We start from the raw sequence: 24,298 nt of genomic DNA on the forward strand, positions 1-24,298 counted from the left end.
TGAGGACAGTACTAGACATCTACTGATCCAGAAAGCAGAAAGAATAAAGCATGTCCTAAATCAATTTTGGACCGCAGGTTCACTGAGTAATTAATTAATTAATTAATTAGCTAGTCTTTGGTTACAGTTAGCAGGTTACAGTTTGATCAGTTATCAAAACTATTCAGTCTGTACTACTGAAAAATTCATGTAATATTAATCTGATATCATGAAAATCCATGTTATTTTGTGTGTGTATGTGCAAAAAGATCAGTTTTATTTTTAAATGTGTGTAAACTGGAAACACAGGTATGTTTTTCCATCTATAAAATGGAACATATCTTTTACATTATAAGAGCCTTCCTGAGAGATTGTTCCTTTCAGTGTTGGTACTATCTGAGTTCCTAATCCCTTGTCAAAATTATTCCTTTTAAATTATTTTTAGCCATGATGAAGTGATCAGATTTGGATTGTGAAATGTTACAGTAAAACCCTTTCTTAATACAACCGGTTACAATTTTTTAATACAATAATTTGTGTGTATGCAACTGTGTTTAAGAAGTGTATGTATTTTATTCATGTTCTTAATATAGCACAAGTAAAATTTATTTCTTAAGTACAGAATCACAGAGTTCCAAGTATAGATTTCAGGTTGGCTTGCACCTAGACATAGAGGCAACATATTTTTAATAATTTATTGCAATCTTTAATACTTAGTAAAAACACTGCAGTACTAAAATATTTCATCTATCATCTTAGTATTTGTTAGCAAATTTTAATTTAGGTGTATATAGTTAGCAATATGTTGGACACAAAATACAAGTTAAATAGAATATTTGTTGTTTGTTCATATTATTCACCTGAATATTTTAGGGGATAAATGAATGCATTTTTTTTCTTGTTGTAGCTACATAAAGGAATTATACGAAAGAAGGATAAATTTTAAATACTTTAAAAAGTATTTTTCATCTCTTCTGAAGGTCTTGACCCTACTGCACAGTTATTAAATACATAAGCTCATCCCTATTGCAAACCACTATAGAATTATAAGAAATTACATTATTATAATACATTATTAGGTATAAGTGCAAAAGCTCTGAATTGCAATCAGTCAATGAGTGGCATATTTTAAAAAGAAAGGTAATATTCTAGATCGCTTTAGAAACAGTAATAGATACAATTGTTTTTATATGTCTGCGAACAATGGCAAAAAGCATTATATAATACATTTGGAGACTGTTAAAAAGAGCATGGAGATAATAGGGAATTAAATTCAGAGCAATTAAGATTACATTTTAAAGAAAAGTTTAAAAAGCTCCAGCTTATCTGTTGTCCTTTATATTTTCAGTGTTCATGAAAAGGCACTATATGTAGTATCTTTTTTTATAAGTGTTATGAAATAAGTATGTGCTATGCAGCACATCTGTGTGGTTACCCAAAATGTTCAGGAGCACCTAACAGTAAACACAAACAGTAGCTTTAAAGATATTTCTGTGCTGAAGTATACTTTGATGGTGAGGAGCTGTAACATGCTAAATTCTGAGGTTTCTGTGCAACAGAAACCATACTGTATAGATACACTCCACCTACAGTACTGTGGTCAACTAGTCTGATTGAAAATAGTTTTAGATGCAGAAAAATGTGTCCGGTTAGTACATTCTCTCCTCTGCATGTGATCCATACTTGTTTAGCCTTTTCTAAAAAAACTGTATCGATGTTCATATTACTGTGTATAACCTTGAATCATAATTTTCTGCAAGCAAAGTGTTTAAAAGGTATTTGAAAGACTGGTCAATTTTTCAATGGTAAGATGTGTTTTTGACTACATATTTGAGAAATCATGCCAAATAACAAAAGCCAGCTGGACCATACCTATTTACATATGTCTTAATACCTTAATACCACGACAAAATTATAGACTCAAGTCTAATGCTATGCAAACAGTTTTTGAAAAAATGCTTGGATAATCACATTTAATAATCTGTTTGTTGTTAATAGTATTTTATAAAGGTGTTATAATTATTGGGACAACAATAAAAGTGATGTCATTCATTGCCGGTTGTGAAGAATAATTGTATAGTGCATCGGCATCCAGCCACATCTTTTTGAGATAAACTGGCTGGTAGAGATTAGAAATATTTAAATGTCACACTTTCCATGGCATGACCAGCTCGGATTTAAAGGGAGATTGGGATTGCAGTTAGTGTTAGCTTTCATTAGGAGTATAACAAGATAAAACAACATCCTTATGAATCATGTACAATGGTTTGGAGGCAGAGAGGGTTGTTTGTTTTTTGTTTTTGCCTCAGTGATGAACCATGTGCAGAAGTACCTTTACTGACGCTATTAAAGAATTGGTAGCACTGTCAGATTAAGCAACTCTGTAATGCCTGGTTAGTGCTTGTCCTTAAATTGTGCCAAATACCTTCACAACATATTTTATTTGACTGATCACTGTTTTAGTAATACCATATGTTTGATCACTTTTAAAATCCATCTCAAAAATGACTATAGAGGAAAATAAATATTAAAAATAAAATATCTATCTGTTTAGTGAAAAACACATACAAGAAAAAACAGAAACAATTCAGTTCTTAATATCAGATTAGTTGTCTCATGGTAAGAAACTCATATATTAAGATGTGTATGTATCACTGAAAATTTGCAAAGCAGTTGAGAAAGAAATTCAGTTTTTATTTGCAGGTCTTCATAATACATAGATTTTGCATTAAGTTTCATAGCAGTTGCTGACTTGCCCGCACTGAGACCATATATATGCATCTCTAATTTATCAAAATAATGTGACTGGAATCCTTTGATTGTATTAGAAATGCTTCTGCCTAAGTATCTCCTTTGAGGTTAATAGTGTGTGTCCACAGATATGTATGGATAAGAACTCACCTCAGTAATGCATATATATTGCTGGTTAGTCAGTACTTATATAACTTGTTCTTCACTCCTGATTTATATTCTTCATTGTACTACCACTTGAGAACTTGAGAGGGAAATGAAAAGGATTTTCTCTGACACATATATATATTTGGACATTTTTCAAAACAGCTCTAAATCTGTGCATTTCTACATCAAATCATCTTTTTTGACTAATTAAATTTGTGATACAACTTTTCATATTACCGATAGACACATTGGGGATATTAAATTTGAATTAATATCTGTTGAATAATCATAGGTTGAATCTTTTGTTAAAAGTTTTCTAGAACTGCATAACTGAGATGAAATTTTAAAATGTTGGGAGGTGGTTGCCAAAGGCAACAATGCAGAATAAACATGATAGCTTAGGTGTGGGCAAAAGATTAAGTGAATTAAATTTAATTCAGATTTACTGAATTCAATATTTTGGAAAAATCTAGAGCCAATATTTTAAAGTGGTTAATGAGACAGAAAAAATTTGCATCTCAACTAATGGACGTGCCCCATATTTTTTTTTTAACTTTCTATAGCTTGAATTGTGCACTGAGGATTGTATGCATTTACCTCATTTACTTAGCAGACAGATATTTGTATTCTAAGTTGCAACTATGTTTAGATGTATTTATTTTTAGTCTGAATTTACTAAAGCTCATAGACTATAGCAATTGCAAGTTAGAACTTCATAAAAAGAAAAAGGTCAATAGAAAAGAGACAGGGATTTTTGACAGACCTGTTTTCCTTTTTCCAGGTGACATTTACAAAGAGGAAATTTGGGTTAATGAAGAAGGCTTATGAGTTGAGTGTTCTATGTGACTGTGAGATTGCTCTAATCATCTTCAACAGCACCAACAAACTGTTCCAGTATGCCAGCACTGATATGGACAAAGTGTTGCTGAAATATACAGAGTACAATGAGCCACATGAGAGTCGAACGAATTCAGATATTGTTGAGGTAAGAATGTGTGTTCTGAGGGAACTAATTTTTGTCAGTACTCATCTAAAGACATCTGATCTTGATGAATAATTTCTGAAAAATACCCTGTAGTTTAAAAAAATTCAAGAACAATTAACTTATAAATTATATAGCAAATGTTTTCATTTTCTGTCTCACAAAAATGGTTGAACATTGGAAAAATCCAACTTCACTTAGAAGGCTTTTACCAAATATTAGAGCTGAAAACAACATTTATCAGAATGCTATTGACACCTTATAACATTATTGTAGTATTATTATTTAATGTGACTTTTCAACTTTTAAATCGGTATTTATAACTGCCCAAGAATATTAATTCAAATTGAAAACATTCATTTTCAGCATCCATTATTTCCATTACTTATGATAGCAAATTAAATATAGTTTAAGACTCAAACCAAAGTAAAGGTAACTTTTAGGGATTTTGTTAATCAGTAAAACATTAGAGTAAAATTTCCAAAAGCACCTACATGATTTAGGAGCCTACATGTAACATTTTCTCCTAAGTCTCTGAGGTGCTTTAGAAATTGTACCCTATAAACTTTTAAATCACTTGTAAATTTTGTAAATGAGACTTAAATACTTCTGAAAATCCTATTCTTGAGGTACACCAGTCAAGAATTTTGAGCACTGCAATGGAAGAGATTAAATTTAATTCGTACATTTTAGATACTTTCTATGAAGAAATATTGCATAAGCCTCTAGATTGCATTGTACTTGCTCCTAGAGGGTCATAATGCAGTCACATGAAACTATATTAATAAATATTGTAACCAAACTATATAATCCTTTTTGTAATATATTTTCATGATAATGTTCCACTTTTTAGTTACCTCATGGATCCACCTGCACATCTCCTTGCCCCTATTAGGAAGGGAAGTGAGTTCCCGCCAAAGGGTGCAACATGGGTGCTAGAATCCATGTGAGATGGGACCACGAAGGACATAGTCCTCCTCTCCAAGCCCCCTTTGGAGCCTCCACATAGCTGGACGAAGTCTCCCACTGATTCCTAGGGATTCAGCCTTGGGACTGGTGGCCAATACATATGCCGATCTGCAAGGGATAAAACCTGGACCCCAATTTATCCTCTTTCGTCTCCTGACAAAAGAAAAGGAGCACATTCTTAGGAAGGAAAACGTTGTTGTGGTATTTTCCCACTAACCTTCCTTTTCCTGGTTTTCTTGTGAAAATAGGTTATCAGGCCAATAGGTCGGGATTTATCTGAGTAATTTGCCATTCTTCACAATAACTATGTATGTCCTTTGATCATCAAGTCCTTTCGTGTCCAAGAAACTTCAGTATAAATGTGAAATTTAAGCTAACGTTTATGTTGCTGTAAATTTAAGGGGTAGATTTTCAAAGGGAATGATATATGAACCTGCAAAACACTTTTTTTCACAAAAAAATTGAGCAACTTGCTTATGTGATGGCCTATCTGCATTCAAATTTGTAATTTTGTGGAACACATAAACTTCTATGAGTAATCCTATAGTTTTAATCCCTTAGAATATTTGGCTCAAAATCAGTAAATATTATTATTTAAATTGAATTATGTTAGTAATAAAGAAGACAAGCCATATGGATTATCTGTGATAGTAGTTTAATCAGTGGGCAGTTTGAGTGATACGGTTTCTAGCACTGAGCCTGAAATATGAAGTGCTTAGGCCACACAGCAACTATACTGTTGCAAGGCCAGTAGAAATAGTTAAGCATCATGTTAGTGTTGAAAAAGATTCCTTATACTGTATTACCAAAGAAATGTGTGCAAACGTGTCTTTACTTGATCATTAACTGTCTTATTATCAGTTACATGAGGCAAAAAACCCATAAAAGAAGAGATGGCTTTGCACTCAGTGTAGTTTGGATATACGTGAGAGTGCAAGAGTACAAAACTGCTACATTTTAAATGCTTAAATTGATCATTTAAAATGTTAGTGCACTATGAGTATTTCCTTGTGGGGAGTCTGCTGCATTTGGCTGTGTGACATCTGGACTTCATATAGCTTTTAATTTTGTTCTTCCTAGGCATCAAAAGTTATTAAGTTTGTTCATTTTCATCTTAATGATTGTTCCATAACTATACTTCAGCAAAAGTATAGGTCATAGCTCTGCTTGTAGCTTTCTACAGAACTAGAGAAGAAAAACTTTTAAAGTAATATTGTTTTTTAAATAAATGTGAAGTATGGCCACGTAACATTCTCAGCAATTAATTTACAATCACAATTTCTTTTCACGCAATGCATAGTAATGTCTGTTTAGTTTGATTCCACTGTTGGTCATGAGAATGTATCACAACTTCTTCAAATGATATATGTTCCTATAATTAAAAAAAAAGAAAGATAAGAACATTAGTACAGCCATACCTGTTCAAACCAATTGTCTGTCTAGCCCAGGGTACGTCTACACAGAAACATTATTTTAAAATAATTAGCGTTATTTCGAAATAACTCAGTCCGTGTCTACACAGCAGGCAGTTATTTTGAAATAATGTTGAAATATTGTCAAGCTGGAAGACTCCAACTCCAGTAACCCTCCTTGTATGAGGAGTGGCGGAAGTCAGAAGAAGAGTGCTCTATTTCAAAATAAGTGCTGTGTAAACACTCCCAATTTTGAAATAAGCTACTTCTAAATAAGCTATGTAGTTGAAGTAGCTCAATTTGCGTAGCTTATTTCGAATTAAGCCTTGCTATGTAGAGGCACCCCCATGTCATGTCTTCCAACAGTGGCCAGTGCTAGATGCTTGAGAGAAAATGAACTGCACAGGGCAATTATTGAATGATCCATCCACTGTCACCCAGATTCAGCTTTCTGAAGTCAAAGGTTTAAGGGCACCCAGTGCAGAGGGTTGCATTCTGACTATTCTAATTAATAGCTATTAGTATATATATTCTCCTTGAATGTATCCTAATCTTTTTTGAACTCTTATATTTTTAGTCCCTGATATACTTTTAGTACTGTCAAATGAAACCATTGCTATTCAGATCTAAGCCTAAATGATTTTATATAGCTCTGATGAAAGTTGTTAGTTTTATTATCGGCCATTTTAAATGTATTTTACTTTAATTAATTATGTCTACTATTTATGAAACCACTCTTCAGATAACAATTTATTATTTGAAGTAACAGAAGATGCAGGACTTTGCATTTCTAATAAGAGTTATGCTGTTTTTCAAAGAAGAAATTATTTGAAATGAAGTTAATGTTTGTATTAATAGTTGGCAATCTTATTGCAAATCACACTGAGTTATCTCAGTGCTATCCAATTTGTACATATAGAACATATAGAATTCAAAGGACAGCCATGACACAAAGTAGATTAGCTAATATTGAGAGACTTTATAAACTTTAAACCCAGTTGGGTTTGTCTTCTTTTCAGTCTTTCTAATTTATCATTTTTAAAACATTTATTCTTATAATGTTTTTATAAATAATAATCTCAGTCACATATAATATCTATTTCTGAAATTGCCTGTACAACTTAATTTCACTCAGTATGCAACAGAACCAATGCTTCCTTAGTTATAAAAAAATTATCTGTTAATTGGATTTGTTTCTGGCATTAAAGTTTAAATTTCCTCTCACCACCTTCTGGTGACCTTAACTCTAACATGGAGGTACATTACTTTTGAGCAAGAAAAGTGTATTCACCCTCCATGTTTGCTCATGTTTGGATCTCTTCTAAGCAGTGAATGACAACTATTTCAAATCCTGTTAAATTATGTGTGGCAGTTTAGTGATGTGTATTGGTTCTGCAAACAAAATGTTCACTTTGAGCCCTCAGTTTGGAGTTGAACTGGGTTCCTAAAACTGAAGCCTAGTGTCTTTAGCCACTAAACCACGCATCCCACAGTCTTTCATTAAACCTTATTTCTGTTACTAAAGCATGCCAGTTATTGGGATTTGATAGTTTATTTTAAGGAATAGTATGAGCTATGTATGATTTGATTCACTCTAAACCTTTTAGTTTTGATGGTAAAGATGAACTTCTGCATCATGTAAACTTCCTCGTGCTGTATGAGAGATACCAAAAACAATGCACTTAACACAGTTATTGTTCTAAGGATAGCGTTCTCTTGTGTGATAGAAAATTTTAGATTACTAGAAGTCTTGTTATTCTTCCCTTTAAAGAGGGATAGATCTTTCTCAGAGTAAAAGCACCTTTTGTATTTACAACACATTTTTTGTTTAATCTGTAAAATAGCATTGTTGCAACTATGGGTTTCATTCCATTTTTAGTTGTATACAAAATACCTTAGATTCTCACCTTCTTTAATTGAATGAGAGAAAAGTATTTTATTTAACATGCACAAAATCGCAGCCCTGAAGGTTTGGTTACTGGGTCATAAGTGGCTGTATTGGGGATGAGGAAAAAATCAGAATAAGGAGACTGTAGAGTGGGCTGATGTACATATGTGAGCAGATGTCACTTTTCTCCACTGGAATACAGATCTCAATGTTTGTTCAAAATCATGGAACCTAATTCTCCTTATTTTTGTAAGTTTTACACAGTTGCAACACCACTAAAATCAGTGGAGTTTCTCTTGCTATACATCAGTTTGAATGAGACAAGAATTGAGCCCAGGGCTTGTGAATTTGAAATACTTGTATACAATGATTCTGGGCCCCATATGTTGCCCATGTCCCTAAAAAGTAGGTAGGCCATATGTCATAAATATACATGCATTTCATAAAGATACATCTTTATACTACTTGGAAAAATGACTAAAATAGTTTAGTCTGTTGGTATATATCTGGTTAAAATGCAGGGAAATCACCAGATTTGATTATATTAACTAGAGATGTGAAAGTGTAACTGTTTGCACGGTTAACCAGTAAGCCTGTGCTCCTTCCTGCCTCACTGTCACTGCTGCCTCTGATAGAGGCAGGAGTGCAGGGGTGCATGTGGCTATGTGTGCTAATCCAGTGGCAACTGTGCAGGATAGCAGGCAGGAACTGCCTGTCCCTCTCCCATCCCCCCCCCCCTCCATCCCCCATGTAACCACTGACATTTTCAAAGGTTCCATGATTTCATAATTAAACTCATTTTAACATCCCTAATTTTGACACACAAAGGCAATGGGTCTTAATTTGTTAGGCATAATGCACATATTACAATAATAATAAGTAACATCTTGTTTACAGCTGTCCATTGTATCACATGTTAAGGTCTATGAGAGCTATAGAGCTCTGCCTACTCTGCTCCTCGTATTAGAAATCATTTTCCAACATTACCTCCAGGTTTTGGGTTAATGGACATGCCTCTGTTATCTGGCCTTAAGAACATCACATAGTTTTCCCCTTTCACCCTACCCCCTTTTTATTTTTACCACAATTGCAGTATTTGCCTACTGCCGTCTGAACAAGGGAGTAGGTGAGCAGCGCCTCACCATTGTTAAGGAAGTACATATGAAGGACTACTCCATGGCACATGACTGCTAATCATCCAGTGTTTGCTCTGATTCATCCAGTCTAGTGCATTTGTTCTCCATTCTTCATTTGGGCAGAACTCCATTGACTTTAAGTGGAAAAATCTTGCCTGAGGAAGGGATACAAGATCCAGCACATTCAGTTCAGCCAATATTGCCAAAGCACAGTGTCATTCCTCCAGCAGACTGGAAAGGACATTGTCCTCTGTTTGCATGGACACTATTTTTAGAGTTGTCTTGGCTGCAAACATAATTACAATTATAAGTGTATTACAGAAATCCAGTATGTTTGTTTAGCTAAGCCATTAGGCTTTTTGCAGATTTAAAGTACAGTCGCCTCCCTGACTTTCTCCACACCATTACAGCCTCAACTACTGTTTCATTTTTATCAAGTCTCTCATGAACCTTTAACAAGCCCTGTTCTTTTCCAGTCTCTCAACTGCCGAGTCCCTTCTCTCTGATTCCCACTCCACTCCATGCACATTAATCACTCCCTCCTCTTACCCGCCAATTCATCACTCTGCTCTATTGTGACCTCTAGTCCATCAATCTCTCTGACTCCTTGCTGCCCGGATGCCCCCCTTTCTCAAGCTGACCTCCACCTCTCTGTTGATTCCATGGTCACCACCATTAGCTCAAATTCTCCTGCTCAGTTATCTCTTTCAGACTCATCCCACTGACCCTCTGTTCTGGCTCTACATTCCGCCACCTCTTCTCTTCCTCAGACCACTGAGCATTTGTGGAGAAAAAATAACAACCATACAGAATTCCTCCACTTTAATTTGTTATTTGCTCATTCAACTTCGCCATATTCTTTATACAAACAGATCTGGTTCTCCACAGTGATCACCCTGCAGCTCTTCTCTTAACTTCTTCTAATATACATGCATACACATACATGTCTGTCCCCAGTCTTACCAGTTTTTAAAGTTTTAATCTTATCTAGAATGCACATCTTTTCCCTCCGCTCAGCATCTGTTTCTTTCCCCACAATCTCACAATTTTGAGATCTCTCCTGTTATTGACTCCCATCCTTTTGACTCTGTTTCTTCCAAACTCTTCCCTTTCTCTTTTTCTAATTTTTTGTTACAGAGACTTGTGCTTCTTTCATTCAGTTTTCAAACACATCTTGGTAGGCTCTGTCTCCCAATAACACCCTTCCTTGGCCTCACTTGCCTACCTCAGTACCACACTGGCTACCTCTTCCCCTTCACCTCAAAGTTCCTCAAGCATGTTATGTCCTCCCACCCACACTTCCTCTTTCCCTGTTCTCTTAATGGACTATAGTCACTATTTCTACAGCACAAGATAGGTGCTTCAATGGATAAATAAAAGACAAGTCCCTTCCTCAGAGAATTTACACAAGTGAGGACAACAAAGAGAAATGTAAAAAGGGTAAAAGATAAAAAATGAAAAATTACAATGATATAGTCACATGCTTACCTCGAAGTAGGATGTATCTGAATCCTCTGAAAGCTCATTTCCATTTCACGACACTAAAATCACTGTTACAAAGGGCTGTCTTCTGATCACTTCAGCTTGACCTCTTTCATGGTCCCTCATGTCCAATCTTACCTTAATCTATCTTCCACTTTCAAAACAATTGATAACTTCTTCCTTTTCTGCTGCCTTTCTTCTGGGGTATCAAGGGTTTCCTCATCCTGTTCTCTTCTTCTACATTGCCAACTGCTCCCTCAATATCACTGTGTGGCCTCCTCCTTCTATCACTGGTGATGCCCCTCTGTCTTCACTCATCTCCTCTTTAACTCTGGGTGATCTTACTCTATTGGCTTTGTGAGTGACCTCATCAAGAAGTAGCTTCATTCAGACTTCACTGTCCAGCAGGAAAATTGCAATTTTACTAAACTTTTGAGGGTACAAGGGTATTGTGGCAGGATGGCCAATGGAAGAGATGATCAAACTGATCATTCCATTTTGAAAGCATAAATCACAATTTTAAAAAGCACTTTACTTACAAGTTCTTTTTTAGTCAGTGAATCAAAACTCTGCATGGTTCTCTAAATATGTATTGTTCGGGGCCTTGTGTCTTTAGTAGTTCTAGTAATTGCTGATGAATTTACTTTTGGTAAAATTCTTCCCCTCCCCAGTGGACTTGTGGGATTAGACAGGGACAATGCAGTGAGCATAGCCAGAGAGAGAGAGAGAGAGAGCGAGAGATGTGTGCCAACTGCAGCAGCATTTTCCATTCAGTCAGAGAGAGCTGAGCTTGTGAACACATGGAGTTCTTCCTACAGCCTTCATGTCCAGTGTATTTTACAACACACAGAGCTCTGGTTATATGATATGATGTTGAAATTGTAGGGGTGAAATTCTGAAAGGGAAGAAATTCATAGTAATTGCTTGTCATGATGGAAAAAAAGCACGCTTCATTCAGCTAAAGAGAATGAGCCTCAATTTTCCATAGGAAAATTATGCAACAAATGATAGTCCATAATGTATACAATATTTATATAGTATAAAAGGAGTAGTTACAGTTGAAATCTAATTGGTTTTTAAAATAACCAGCAACGTAGTGGTAATAGTAGTGTAATGCAACTAAATTTGCTGTGGGATAATGCAGGGACGTGAGAATTAAGACTTGATATGGCTTTAGTGCATCGAAAAGCAGGAGATGATTAGGCTAGCGTTCAAGTCACAAAACCTGTATGCATGTGACAAGCTGCATGGGCATATATTGTGTTGAAGAGAAATGCCACAATTCTATTTTTCTAATTGACTTATTACATATTATCCCATCAAATGTTACAGACGTGCAATGGGTCCTTTGGCATACCTAAGATTAGTCACCTGGAGAATGAGATGAAGGGGAAAAATCACCTCTCTCAATTATTTCTAAAGGTCACAGAGCTAATGACTAGCTGGGCGGTTAATTAGATTTTGAAAGCCTCTTGATATCAATTAAGACTCTGATCTGTATATTTGTGGTAAATAAGCCCCATAACTATTTAAATCTACTGTTTTCTGAAAAGAAACAGGACAACTGTTGCCTGTAATAAAAGTATTTTCTTCTTTTGACATCATAACAAAATACTGTATACAAACAAACTGAAATCTAGGTCGGGCCAAATTCAGAGCTGATACAAATCATCATAGTACCATTGGAATCAGTAAAACTACATCCAGCTGAGAATCTGGCCCACTAAATACAGAGTAAGCTTGTTAGGCAACTAAGGGTATGTCTACATTGCAACACTATTTTAAAATAACTAGCACTATTCCAAAATAATTGTGTCTACACAGCAAGCAGTTATTTCTAAATAGTGCCAAAATACTGCCAAGCTGGAGGACTTCTTACTCTGATTCCTGTAACCCTCATTGTATGAGGAGTAAGGGTATGTCTAGACTACATCCCTGTTTCAACAGAGGGATGTAAATTAGACACTTCAAAATTGCAAATGAAGCCAGGATTTGAATTTCCCATGCTTCATTTGCACAATTGCCTCATGGCACTCTTTCAAAAAAGCGCTATTCAAAAGTAAAACCGCAGTCTAGACGCGGTTCTTTCGAAAATAGAAGCCTTTTTCGAAAGATCCTGTAAACCTCATTTTTTGCGGTTTCACTTTCAAAATAGTGCTTTTTCGGAAGAGCGCCATGATGCGATTATGCAAATGAAGTGCAAGAAATTCAAATCCTGGCTTCATTTGCAATTTGAAAGTGTCTAATTTGCATCCCTCTGTTGAAAGAGGGATGTAGTCTAGATACACCCTAAGGGAAGTTGGAGGAAGAGTGCTCTATTTCGAAATAACTGCTGTGTAGACGTTCCCTATTTTGAAATAAGGTTATAAGCTATTTCGAAATAAGATACACAATTAACATAGCTCAATTTGTGTAGCTTATTTCAGATTAAGCCCTGCTGCATATATGCACCCAAAAAGAGCTAATGTGATCTATGGAAGCAGTGTTTTAATGGAAAGAACCTGGCTTTAGGATTTAGAAGATCTAAGTTCTGTTTCCAGCTCTCCCAGCAGAGTTTTGGGTGACCTTAGACAAGATACTAAAATTCTCTGTGGCTCCGTTTCTTTGTCTGTAAAATGGAGACAGTGAGATTGACTTCCTTTGTCAAATGGTTTGACATCTAGGCATGGAAAGTGTTATTTACATATATAGTAGTATGAGTGATCCATACTTAGTAGCTTCTGTAAGCAAATGCTGGCATTAGACCCACTGACTTCAAACAGCTACACCGTGTGCATATTGGAATTTGCCCAGGGGACTTTGTTATTATGGTGGCTTTAGGAACCTTTTGAATATCTGTTCCTTGGTTTACTGTTATTAACTGTGGGCCAGATGCTGGGAACTAGTATTTCCAGCACTGAGTTAAAAATCATGAGTCAGCTTCCCCCTCACACAAATTAGTTATTTCCAAACTTTTTTGACTAAGTAAATTAGAAACATATTTAAAAAAAAAGAAAGGTGATATTCCCTTGTAATCATGGGACTCCAAGAGCTTAGGTTTTAAGAAAAAATTAGCTGTCACAAGACACATGATAAAATCATAAGAGTTAGCAACACAAGTGATGGATTGAGAAGTCATTTGAAATGTTTGCCAGGACGTCACCGATATTCAAGCATGAACTTACTTGGCAACAGAGTTCAGAGTTCTGTTCCATGTAGAATGGTTACTGGACTGAAGGATCAACTCCAGCAGATAATGGCCTTCTGTCCATCTTTCTCTTCCACACACATAGATGGTATTTTGACCACTGAATCTGTGCACTGCATGGACATGCTAGTCAAATCTGAAGCTAACCCACAACACTCCCCTCCACATGAAACGTTAGATTCATTTTGAAGATCTCTGCAGCAGAAAACTGGTACCAGGGTCTCCACAGTTGCTTTGCAGCCAAATGAAGGCCTTTTAAGATGTGTTCTGGCATGCCACAAGGAACAAGAGTAGCCCAGAGTATGGGCTTATGTTATTTTACTTTGAATGCATTTCAGATTACTCTAATATGAGGAAAGATACAGCTAAGGGAAAGTTGCATAATGAGTTATTTTTCTCAGAAGTGATCAATTCATTATTGATTTCACAAGTGATTGGTTTTCATGCAGCATATTCCATAATCTTCAAGGGTCCCATATGATAGTGAAATAATTCACATGGTAAATTATTTTTAGATAAAACAGAGGCAGAGAGTGAGAAAGAAATAAAAGTGCTATGTGTTTATTAGTGATTCTGAATGGCTTTTTGGTGCAGGTTTAATGCAACATCTGGAAAGTGGTCTTTAGACTTTTCTTGGAAGCATATAGTAACTTGCAGATGAATTCAAATTTATCGACAGAGATCATCATGTGACAAACAGTGCATTAGAAAACACTGTTTAAAACACTTCTAACAAGTTCCCTTTTCCCGATGGTGTTTTCGATGGGTCTAAGCAATAACAGTTACAAGACATGGACATAATCCTAAATTGGTGTAAATTAGAGGCACTTTCTAGATGTCAATGAAAACTGTGCTTATTTGCACCGGTTAAGGATTTGGACCTTTAGTATTGGCAGAGCCCCCTTCTATTTTTCCACTCTCACTAATTGCTTTCAAAATGTTTGAGTTAAATATCTCTGTAAATGTTTGGATGTTACTGTTGTAATAATACTAGGAGAACAAATGTGAAAAATATGTTTGTAATATAAATGTGCTTCATACTTGATTCATGATTCTTTTCTGTAAAACTGGGACCTTAAATCTGTATTGCAGAGTATTAGTTCTACTTCACAGATGCCTGTTTCTTTCTCCAAAACATGATATATCTGGCTGAGAAACTGGAAAAATCTTACATGGCTGTGTAACATTCTTATAACCTAATAGCTTTAGAGTTTTTCTCCCAATCTAGTCACTGGAGAATGTTCTTTGTTTTTGTAGTCACTGTTTCACATAGTAACAGCTTGTTGCATTTTGGTCTGTTTGCCAGAGGGTAGGTTTATTTTTAAATCCCTGAACTCTGAATTTTCTTTATTTTTCCAAGATTGGAAGCAGCTGAAATGCCTGGAGTTACAGGTTGAAGGGCCAGCTTTACATTATGAGAAAGGGAAGTTCCATCTCCTCCCCCTTTTGTGTTTTTTCTTTCCCTTTTTTTAAATTTTTCCTAACTAGTGTCCCTTAACTGGTAGTTGTCTAAAAATAGAAAACTGCCTAACTAAAAATAGCTTGGCTCTCAGCCTTGCCAAGGAAAATGGAGAGGAATAGGCGTGGAATAGAAGGCTGAGTAATCCAGCTCTATTCATTCAGAGATCCCTTTGAGAAAGTAGGCAATGATAAAGTGCCCTCAAAAAACCACAGGCCTGACTCGCTCTCTTCAGACTCCTAGGTGCCAATAAACTTTTTAGCCCAAGGATATATTTTTCTCATAGATCGTAAACACTTCTGAAAGACAGGACTTTGTTTCACAGAAGCTGACTTACTGTCAAAAATAGCTGCCTTTCCTAGAGTCCCTTTTTTCCCCCCTTTCCACAGTGTTTTTAAATGTATTTTCAGATGAGCAGTGAGTGTGACTGTTAAGACCATGAAATGTTATATGTTTAGTAACAATCCATGAAAATAAATGGCATAGATCACCAATTGCAGATTTGTTGAGACTGCACCCTCAAAACTTTGCAGATGTCACTGAGGAGAGAAATTTTTCCTCTGTGTACAGTAAACATAAATGAGTTAGGAAGCTGCTTTAATTAAATAAACAATTAGACTAATTTAGCTGATATATCTGGGTATTATTTAGGCCTTTATCTTATAGTTCTTCATTCATCCAATGCTCACAAGTTTGGAGATTTTAAAACTAACTCAAAATATATTAAGATCTTTGGTCGCAGGGGCTTTATATGTGGACAACTCTGAGTTTAGATATATTTCATTCTGTTTTGTTCTGTTGAGGCTCTTTTAGATCATCACTGCAGGATTAGAGTGTGTGAGGCAGCAGTGAACAAATTAGTTACACTGGGAGACAGGGTTGAAGGGAGGGATCAAGGAAGGTAACTTAAAACAGTTGGTAACTGCATTTTTGTTGTGTGGGTATTTTTTAAGGAATCTGAATACCCAGCACAAACTCAGCAATAGGGTGTGGAAATGTCAGCACAGTTCACAGGGTTATTTGGGCCCGAGTATTGTTCTGCTCAGTTCCTGTAATGCTGCTGGTGATAAGGCTCTGAAGACAAAGGACGATAATTGATGAAAGGCGACTTAAATCACTGCAAGAAGAATCAAGGTCCTTGTATCTGTGTGCATCGACTCTTCTGGTCTCCTTCCTTCTTGTAAAGCATTTTGTCTTCTTGCATATTGGCCCCCAACTGCTCTTTGTAATAGAGACAGACCACAAGTGATCCCTTTATGCAGTACACAGGGTGTAATTGTGTCTGTGTGGTGTATTAGTAATTACCAAGGCTGAATTCCCATATTGTATCTTAACTGCAGGCATGGAAAAATAGGACACACGATGCTGCACAACCATTTTCAACCTAGATAGTGAGCTACTTATAGCAACATTTCAGAGACAAAGGCTTTTGTGAGCAAACCCATTTTTCATTTTCATCATTAAGATATCCCTGTTTTGTAAAATGTGGTTATTCACCTGAACTCTTATCCAGTACTATTAATCAGAAACCAAGAAACACAATGCCTTCTGCTAAGTCACAACCATTCTTAATTCAAACTACCAAACATTCCCCTCTCTCCCAAGACATTTTGTTGTATTTTGATCCTGCATGGTACTTTGTGCTGTCGGTCAGCATGGAGGTGACAAGTTTGACGTTGAGCTCCTAGCATAAGCAGCCGCTTCAGTCTCTTGCACTTGAGAAGTAAAGTTAATGAGTGGGTAAGTCTTTGCCAACTTGGGCTCTTTGCCACTACCTTATAGTTTTATTAGGTAACCTAACAGATTGTTAAAGTGCTCAATAGTTCTGATATGTGAAATCCACCACTCAGAATTAATTAAGGGCCTTATTCAATGCCTGCTGAAATCAACAGGATTTTTCCATTTACTTCAAAAGGCTGTACAGCCATGACTGTCCATTTTTAAGGAGCCATATCTGCTATCTTTTCACATAATGAGCAGTACCCTTAGGCCTCAATCCTGCTTTAGGTAGGCGAAAAGTCCTATTGGATTCAGTGGGGCAACTCACATAGGTAAAATTAAGGGTTTTTTTATATGTTTTGTTTATAGGATCAGGGCCTTCCTCCTCAAGTAGTGTCAGAGTGAATAGTGGTGGAAAAACAGGCCATTAATATTTTAGAACATGGCTCACTCTTACATATCTGCACAAGGAATTAAGGATTTCCACCTCCCCAGCATGGCCATGTAAGGTTGACCACAACTGCAGTCCCAGCTCTTGGGGAAGATTCGTGCTGCAAAGGAGATTCTTCCCCACCAATGATGGGACAGAGAGTGTGTGTGAGGAGGGATACAAAATAAGTGGCGACATGGCTTTGCTACCTACCTGTCATGGGAGCTACCCTTTTAGGCTATATCTCCCTTGCAATAAAAGACCCATTGCAAATTTGCAGCTGGCCTCAGACAGCAAACTCAGGTTTTTGGGCTTGGTCGCTGGGGCTAAAGTTCCAACGTGGATATTCAGGTTTGTTCTCAGGCTAGAACCCAGGCTCTGGAATCTTTGTTCCAGGCTGCATGCAAACAAGAGTTTCTCCCTGAGGCTCCTGCCCACAGTTTTTATGATTGTGGCAAAAGTTCTGCTAAACTTCAAAGTATGCTGACATTTCTTCTTTGTTACAGTAAATAGATTTCAATTAATTATTTATTTCTGTGCTATAAAATGTGCATCCATACTTTATGTATTATGTAGCTGATATTGATTGGACTCCATTTGCCTCACATTCAGAGAGGCCTCCAGATGCTTTTGATACGGCATACATAAAACAAAAATGAAACTAATGTAAGTTTATCAAATTTACAGCCATGTAAAACATCAAACTTGTTTGCTTTGTTATGCCACATTTTTAATAATCATAAGCTCAGTGACCAATCGTGAATTAATGTTTGTGGTAAACAATTAACTGTAACTGATGTTTATGTATAAAATATTCATTTTTCTTTTAATAAAAACATTTTTTTGTTAAAAGGGGGCACAGCTGAATCACCATTTTCTAGATTTTCTGTTTTAGAAACTCACCCTGATGAGGTTGCTTCATTTTCTGTCATTAATTTCCATATGATTGTTTTTATATATAGTCAGCAATTAATGAAGAAATTGCTGTAGTAAACTAGTAAAAGAGGTTGTACCATTTTTATTCTAAATGGTTTGTTAATGCCTTTGCACTATAGGGACTGGTGATAAGGAAAAAAATCTTTGATGTATTGGATATGCTTGCATTAAAAAAAATCTCAAACCCATTTATTTCTATCATCTTGTGTGATCTATAGACAACTATAATTATGTTTTATAGTGCACTGTTATAAAAATGTGCATGCACTTTACTTTGGGTTGTTAAAGTGTACATTTATTTCTTTGATCCAACATTATAGCACACAGACTGTTCAAAGGAAGCAAATTATAGAAGAGTCAATACGAGTATTTTAAACAACACACAACTGCTATAGATTGACTCAAAAGAGATCAAAAACTTGACAGACAAGCAATTACTAATGGAGTGTGCTGTTTTTAAAATATATATAGTTTACTACAATAGGACCACGGATATAACGTGACAAAATGCAAAAATGCTCAATTTACACTTTAACAGTTGTAAGCCACAGTTAGATTATCACATAGTTCTTACATGTTCCAACTGATATCAATAAAATGGCATCTTTATGATTTTGTCTTCTATAGCTATAAATATGTGTATTAGCATTTGAACTGTATGTTTGTAGCATATATGAAAAGAGATTTGCTCTGTAAATCTCCTCTTATGCCACGTATATTGTTAACTTTTGAATAATAATTCTCTGTTTCATAGTCAGACATAGCACTTTTCATTGATAGAATTGATAGACTGATATATGAAGCAATGAGATGATTTCACCAAAGATAAGCTTAAACCTAGAACCAAACTTGTGTTTCATAAACTTAAAAGCTAATATTTAATTCCCTGGACCATGCTGTTCCATTTTTGAGGGCTGCTCTTCTTTCCTGACATAAGTGTCTTCCCTTAGGAAGGGAATTGGGGGAAGGAGGAGGGGGAATACAGCTCTTTATAGCTGTAAGTTATTAGTGTACACTCTTGGGTGTGTGTCAGACAGACTAAATGCCGATTTAGGACAGCCCCTGTTTTTTCAGCAAAGCACTGATCCTTTCCCCATGTTGTCCTTCTAAATCTCTCCTATTCCAGTGTAGTTCAAAAGAGTTAAAAGGTGTGTTCCTATTTTTCTCTCTCCAGATGTCTCCATTAATAGCTTTCAAACGTTGTCAGGTATAGGGGGTTCCACCTAATTGGCTTCATTAGCAGAACCCTTGAACTGTCAGGCCCCCTGCAGATAACAAGATTTGACAGTTCTGATTTGAAGTGCATCAGCGGTAAGGAGTTTGTTTTCTGGAAGTAAATCAGGCTGACAGCAGTGCCCAGAAAGAATTCGCTACTCAAGCTGTGCTAACTTTTTGCACTGTAACTCAAAAAGGGATGGGACTATGCAGCACTAACACGGCTCATCTCTATTACTATTCAAAAAGGGATGAGCTGCACCCGGCTTCAGGCATTCATGAAACAATACTACCTCTCTGTTGTTTACAGATCTCCCTTGCGCCTTCCACAGAATTTATTTCTGTCCATGATGCCTGGGATTTTTCCCTCCCCTTTATTTATAATCTTCACTCCTCCTCCTGCTGCAATGGATATGGGGCAAGTTCCAGTGAAACTTCCACAGGGAACTGGGCTGCCTGACTTTCAGTGTGGGAAGAGGCAGTGTTAAATAGTTCTCTGTCCTGCTCCCTGTAACTAAATCCTGGGTCTGCCTCTGCTTTTGCTCTCTTTTCCTAAGTAAGAGTAATGGTTTGAAATTGACCTGGTTCTTGACAATTTATTTGCTGCCTACAGGATTCTGAATAACTGCAATGAGCACAACCAATGTCTTATTAATATTTGGTTAAGCAGAAGCGGTATCAGCAGCACTGGAGCTGTCTTGCTGCACATTTAACAAGTCACTATTGCATTGGCTGATGCCCAGCTTGAGTCAAGAATGTGCCTATCTGAAATACTTACATGGCCCATATTTCCATAATATCTTCCCGTCTTGCAATCTTTTGAATATGTTTCTCCACAACGCACACCAGGGACAGATGGAAGGGGATCAAGGGGCTGGGTCACAGATGGGACACAGAGGCTAAGGGCTAGGTTCACAATAGAACATAGGCATGGTAATGCTGAGCATCATCTCACCTAACTTTCAGACAGGTAGGATGTCACTGGGATTCACAAAGCCTGAGGTATACATCTAAATGCCTTATATAATGAGTGCGGAGAGACAGGCACTTTAAAATGGGATTTACAAATGTCAGAATGCAAGGAGGCTTTACTTAACATAGTGAATTGGGGATGCCAAGGCAAGGGGAGTTCAACACCTAAATCCAGCTGCTCTGCTCAGGATTCTGGGCTGAAAATCCTCTCTTAGAGTTAGGCACCTACATGTTGTTGTTTTTTCAAGAAGCTGGAGGGGAGAGGCAAAGAGGTGGCAACACCTTCCTAACTGTTAGTGATTAAGGTATTCACCTGGGATGTGGAACTTTCTTAGTTCAAGTTCCTGCTCCAGGGACAGAGAGGGAAGGGACTTAACAGGGCTCTGCCCCTTCTTACATAGAATCACAGAATACTAGGACTGGAAGGGACCTCGAGAGGTCATCGAGTCCAGTCCCCTGCCCTCATGGCAGGACCAAATACTGCCTAGACCATTCCTGCTAGACATTTATCTAACCTACTCTTAAATATCTCCAGAGATGGTGATTCTACAACCTCCCTGGGAAATTTATTCCAGTGTTTGACTACCCTGACAGTTAAGAACTATCCAACCTAAACCTCCCTTGCTGCAGTTTAAGCCCATTGCTTCTTGTTCTATCGTCAGAGGCCAAGATGAACCAGTTTTCTCCCTCATCCTTATGACACCCTTTTAAGATACCTGAAAATGAGTTCCCTAACCACTGGGCTATGGAATATTAGAAGTTAGGGGCTCCTTCAGTCACTTATGTTGATATATTTATACCGTAGGTTAAATAAGAGCTGTTGGGCCACAATGAGACCAAAAGTAAGCAGGAGGATGCGTCTGTAGACTGCTGAGTAGGGTTCCCATCTGGGAGACCCAGGAGTCATTCCCACTTTTCCAATGATCTTTAAATTATTTAGACAGAGTGAAAGATCTTCAACAAGACAGACTGAGGGTGCTTCCTCCTCCCATCAGAATGGTACTATACTCACCTGAGAGATGGTAGATTCTTCTTCAAATCGCTGTGCATAGGCCACGGCGGCACTTGAACCAGTATCTCCCACATCCTGGATGAGTGCCTGAAACATTGGGGTAAAAATTACCAGGAAAAGGAGCTTTGCCTTCTTTTCCCTCCCATTCCCACTGTTTTGTGTGTGTTCACAGATCAGGTGTGAGCCAATAAATAGTCTCTAAGCATAAGTACCATCTTAAACACCCCAGGGCTGCATCTAGACTGGCAAGTTTTTCCACAAAAGCAGTCACTTTTGCGCAACAACTTGCCAGCTAAGAAACTGTTCCGTTAAAAGCATTTGCGGCAAATCATGCCAGTCTAGACATAGCCCAGGAGAATGAGGCAGAAGAATGTATATCTTCCACCAGTTCATGCAACTCTCTGGGGCTGAGAGAAGCAGCATATGTATACACATAGGCATAAGGATATTCAACAAGCATACTTTTACTGCAGAAACTTGGATACCACATGAGCTTAAAAACAATGAGTAGTAATGGAGCACTTTAGAGACTAACAAAAATATATATAGTATCATGAGTTTTTGTGGGCAAAAGCCACTTCTTCAGATGAGCTGGAGTGGAAAAAACTGGGAACCCAGAATGTATTATAGAAGAAGGGAGAGAGGAAAAAAAAGTTAAAAAAAATGCCTGTCAATTGTAGGTCCAGTGCTAATGAAGCTAATTTAATGGGCTGGAAGTGTCCCATACTTTGTTTTTGATGAGATATTAAATGTATGGAAGGTTGGTTTTATAATGGGACATCCAGTTAGTGTCTTTGTTAAAGCTCAGGTAAACTATATAGTTTGCATATGAAAGTCAATTCCACACTCTCAGTAATTGGCTTGTGAAATTCCTTTGTAGAATAATGGCTACTTTTAAATCCATGATTGAGTGCCTAGGCTTAGGCGCTGACAGGATTCAGCAGAATTTAAATGGGGATTTTGTGGACCCCCGTGGGGCCTGATTCTGGGATTGAGGCATTTTGTGAATTTAGTTCTAAGTTACTTGGCCAAGTTCACACACTAATTCTATAGTGGATAGATCCCAGGGTTTCTGATGGCTAGGCTAGTTCCTAACCCATCCTTCCAGTTTACAAGCTTATATTTGTATGTGTAGGAACTAGAAATGAACAGATTCTGCAGCAGAGATAGGTCTTGCCTAAGAAAGCTTTTGCCAAAAGGATTTTTCAAAATATGGCCGGAGGTTCTTTCTCTTTGCTGATATAACCACTCTCCAAAGGGATGTGACCTAGGTGAGAGCAGGATGGCAGGAGCAGTATGTCCTCTGAAGGAGTCATGCTGCAGGAGGGAAGTAATATAACAGGGTATGTCTACACTACCCCGCTAGTTCGAACTAGCGGGGTAATGTAGGCATACCGCACTTGCAAATGAAGCCCGGGATTTGAATTTCCCGGGCTTTATTTGCATAAGCAGGGAGCCGCCATTTTTAAAACCCCGCTGGTTCGAACCCCGTGCAGCGCGGCTACACGGAGCACGAACTAGGTAGTTCGAACTAGGAAGCCTAGTTTGAACTACCTAGTTCGTGCCCCGTGTAGCCGCGCTGCACGGGGTTCGAACCAGCGGGGTTTTAAAAATGGCGGCGCCCCGCTTATGCAAATGAAGCCCGGAAAATTCAAATCCCGGGCTTCATTTGCAAGTGCGGTATGCCTACATTACCCTCCTAGTTCGAACTAGGAGGGTAGTGTAGACATACCCCCAGGGACTGGATTTCTCCAATAACCATATAGCTGGAGATCTCTACCCCATCTCCCTCCCCTCATCTCCCTCCCCACTTAATGAAGCTTTAGTTAAGAATATTTCAAGTTTCAAAATGCAGAGTTTCCAGCTGCGTCCAGAGTGTCTCCTGTGGGATTTTCCATGAGAGGGTATGATCTGGCTCATTGATTGTAACGGAAGCTGTGCTGTTGAGCAGATGAATGCATGTCATAGTCTAGAGATTTTAATAGCAGTTTAAAGATAAGTTCTATTAAGTACTAGAAACATTTGTGTGAAGTGCATTTAATGTACATTATTAAATTGACTGAAAAATCTTAATAGATAATAGATCTTAAAACCTCTATGAAAATCTCTATCTTTTCTCAACCATCTGCTAACTGCTTCCACAATCAAAAACAGTGGAAGAAATTCTCCCCGCAGGTAGGCAAATGCACACACTGAAATGAATGGAGTATACTTGTGTGCATTCTGAGGTCAACTTGACTCTATCGTCAAACTGGCAAGTTGGTAGCTTAGTGTTTCTTTGGTAACTAAGGCCTGGCTCCTGCAAAGCAACCTCCCATATGGATTCTTTTTCAGGCATCAAGCCTTTCATTTGTAACAAAGCATTGTTTTAAAAAAATATTGATTTGTACATTTTACAACTGGATGAAGCAACTGTAAAAATAAATGGCAATTTTCCTTGCATTTGAAAGGCACAGCTATTCAGAGGTGTTTGCTGCTTGTGATATCAATAACATCTTTATTTAATACTCTGTAATTTGATCTACCGGGTAACACAAATTTGCAAATTCTTCAAAAGAGAAGTCTGTTCTCAACATTGATACATTCATTATTTTCATGAGAGACCTCCAAGGAAAACCCAGG

At 37.3% G+C, this 24,298-nt stretch overlaps 1 protein-coding gene across 13 annotated transcripts in view; it reads left to right on the plus strand.

The window, feature by feature from the left end:
• The window catches only part of MEF2C (myocyte enhancer factor 2C), a 168,620-nt gene that overhangs the window by 90,109 nt on the left and 54,213 nt on the right, over positions 1 to 24,298 (plus strand). For all 13 annotated transcript variants that reach the window (XM_075932165.1, XM_075932166.1, XM_075932175.1 and 10 more), the window contains one exon: positions 3,659 to 3,862. In XM_075932165.1, coding sequence (XP_075788280.1) covers positions 3,659 to 3,862 — 204 coding nt within the window. The remainder of the gene's footprint in view (positions 1 to 3,658; positions 3,863 to 24,298) is intronic.

This window comes from Pelodiscus sinensis, chromosome 6, assembly GCF_049634645.1.
Source record: "Pelodiscus sinensis isolate JC-2024 chromosome 6, ASM4963464v1, whole genome shotgun sequence".
In the NCBI taxonomy this organism is placed as follows: domain Eukaryota; kingdom Metazoa; phylum Chordata; order Testudines; family Trionychidae; genus Pelodiscus; species Pelodiscus sinensis.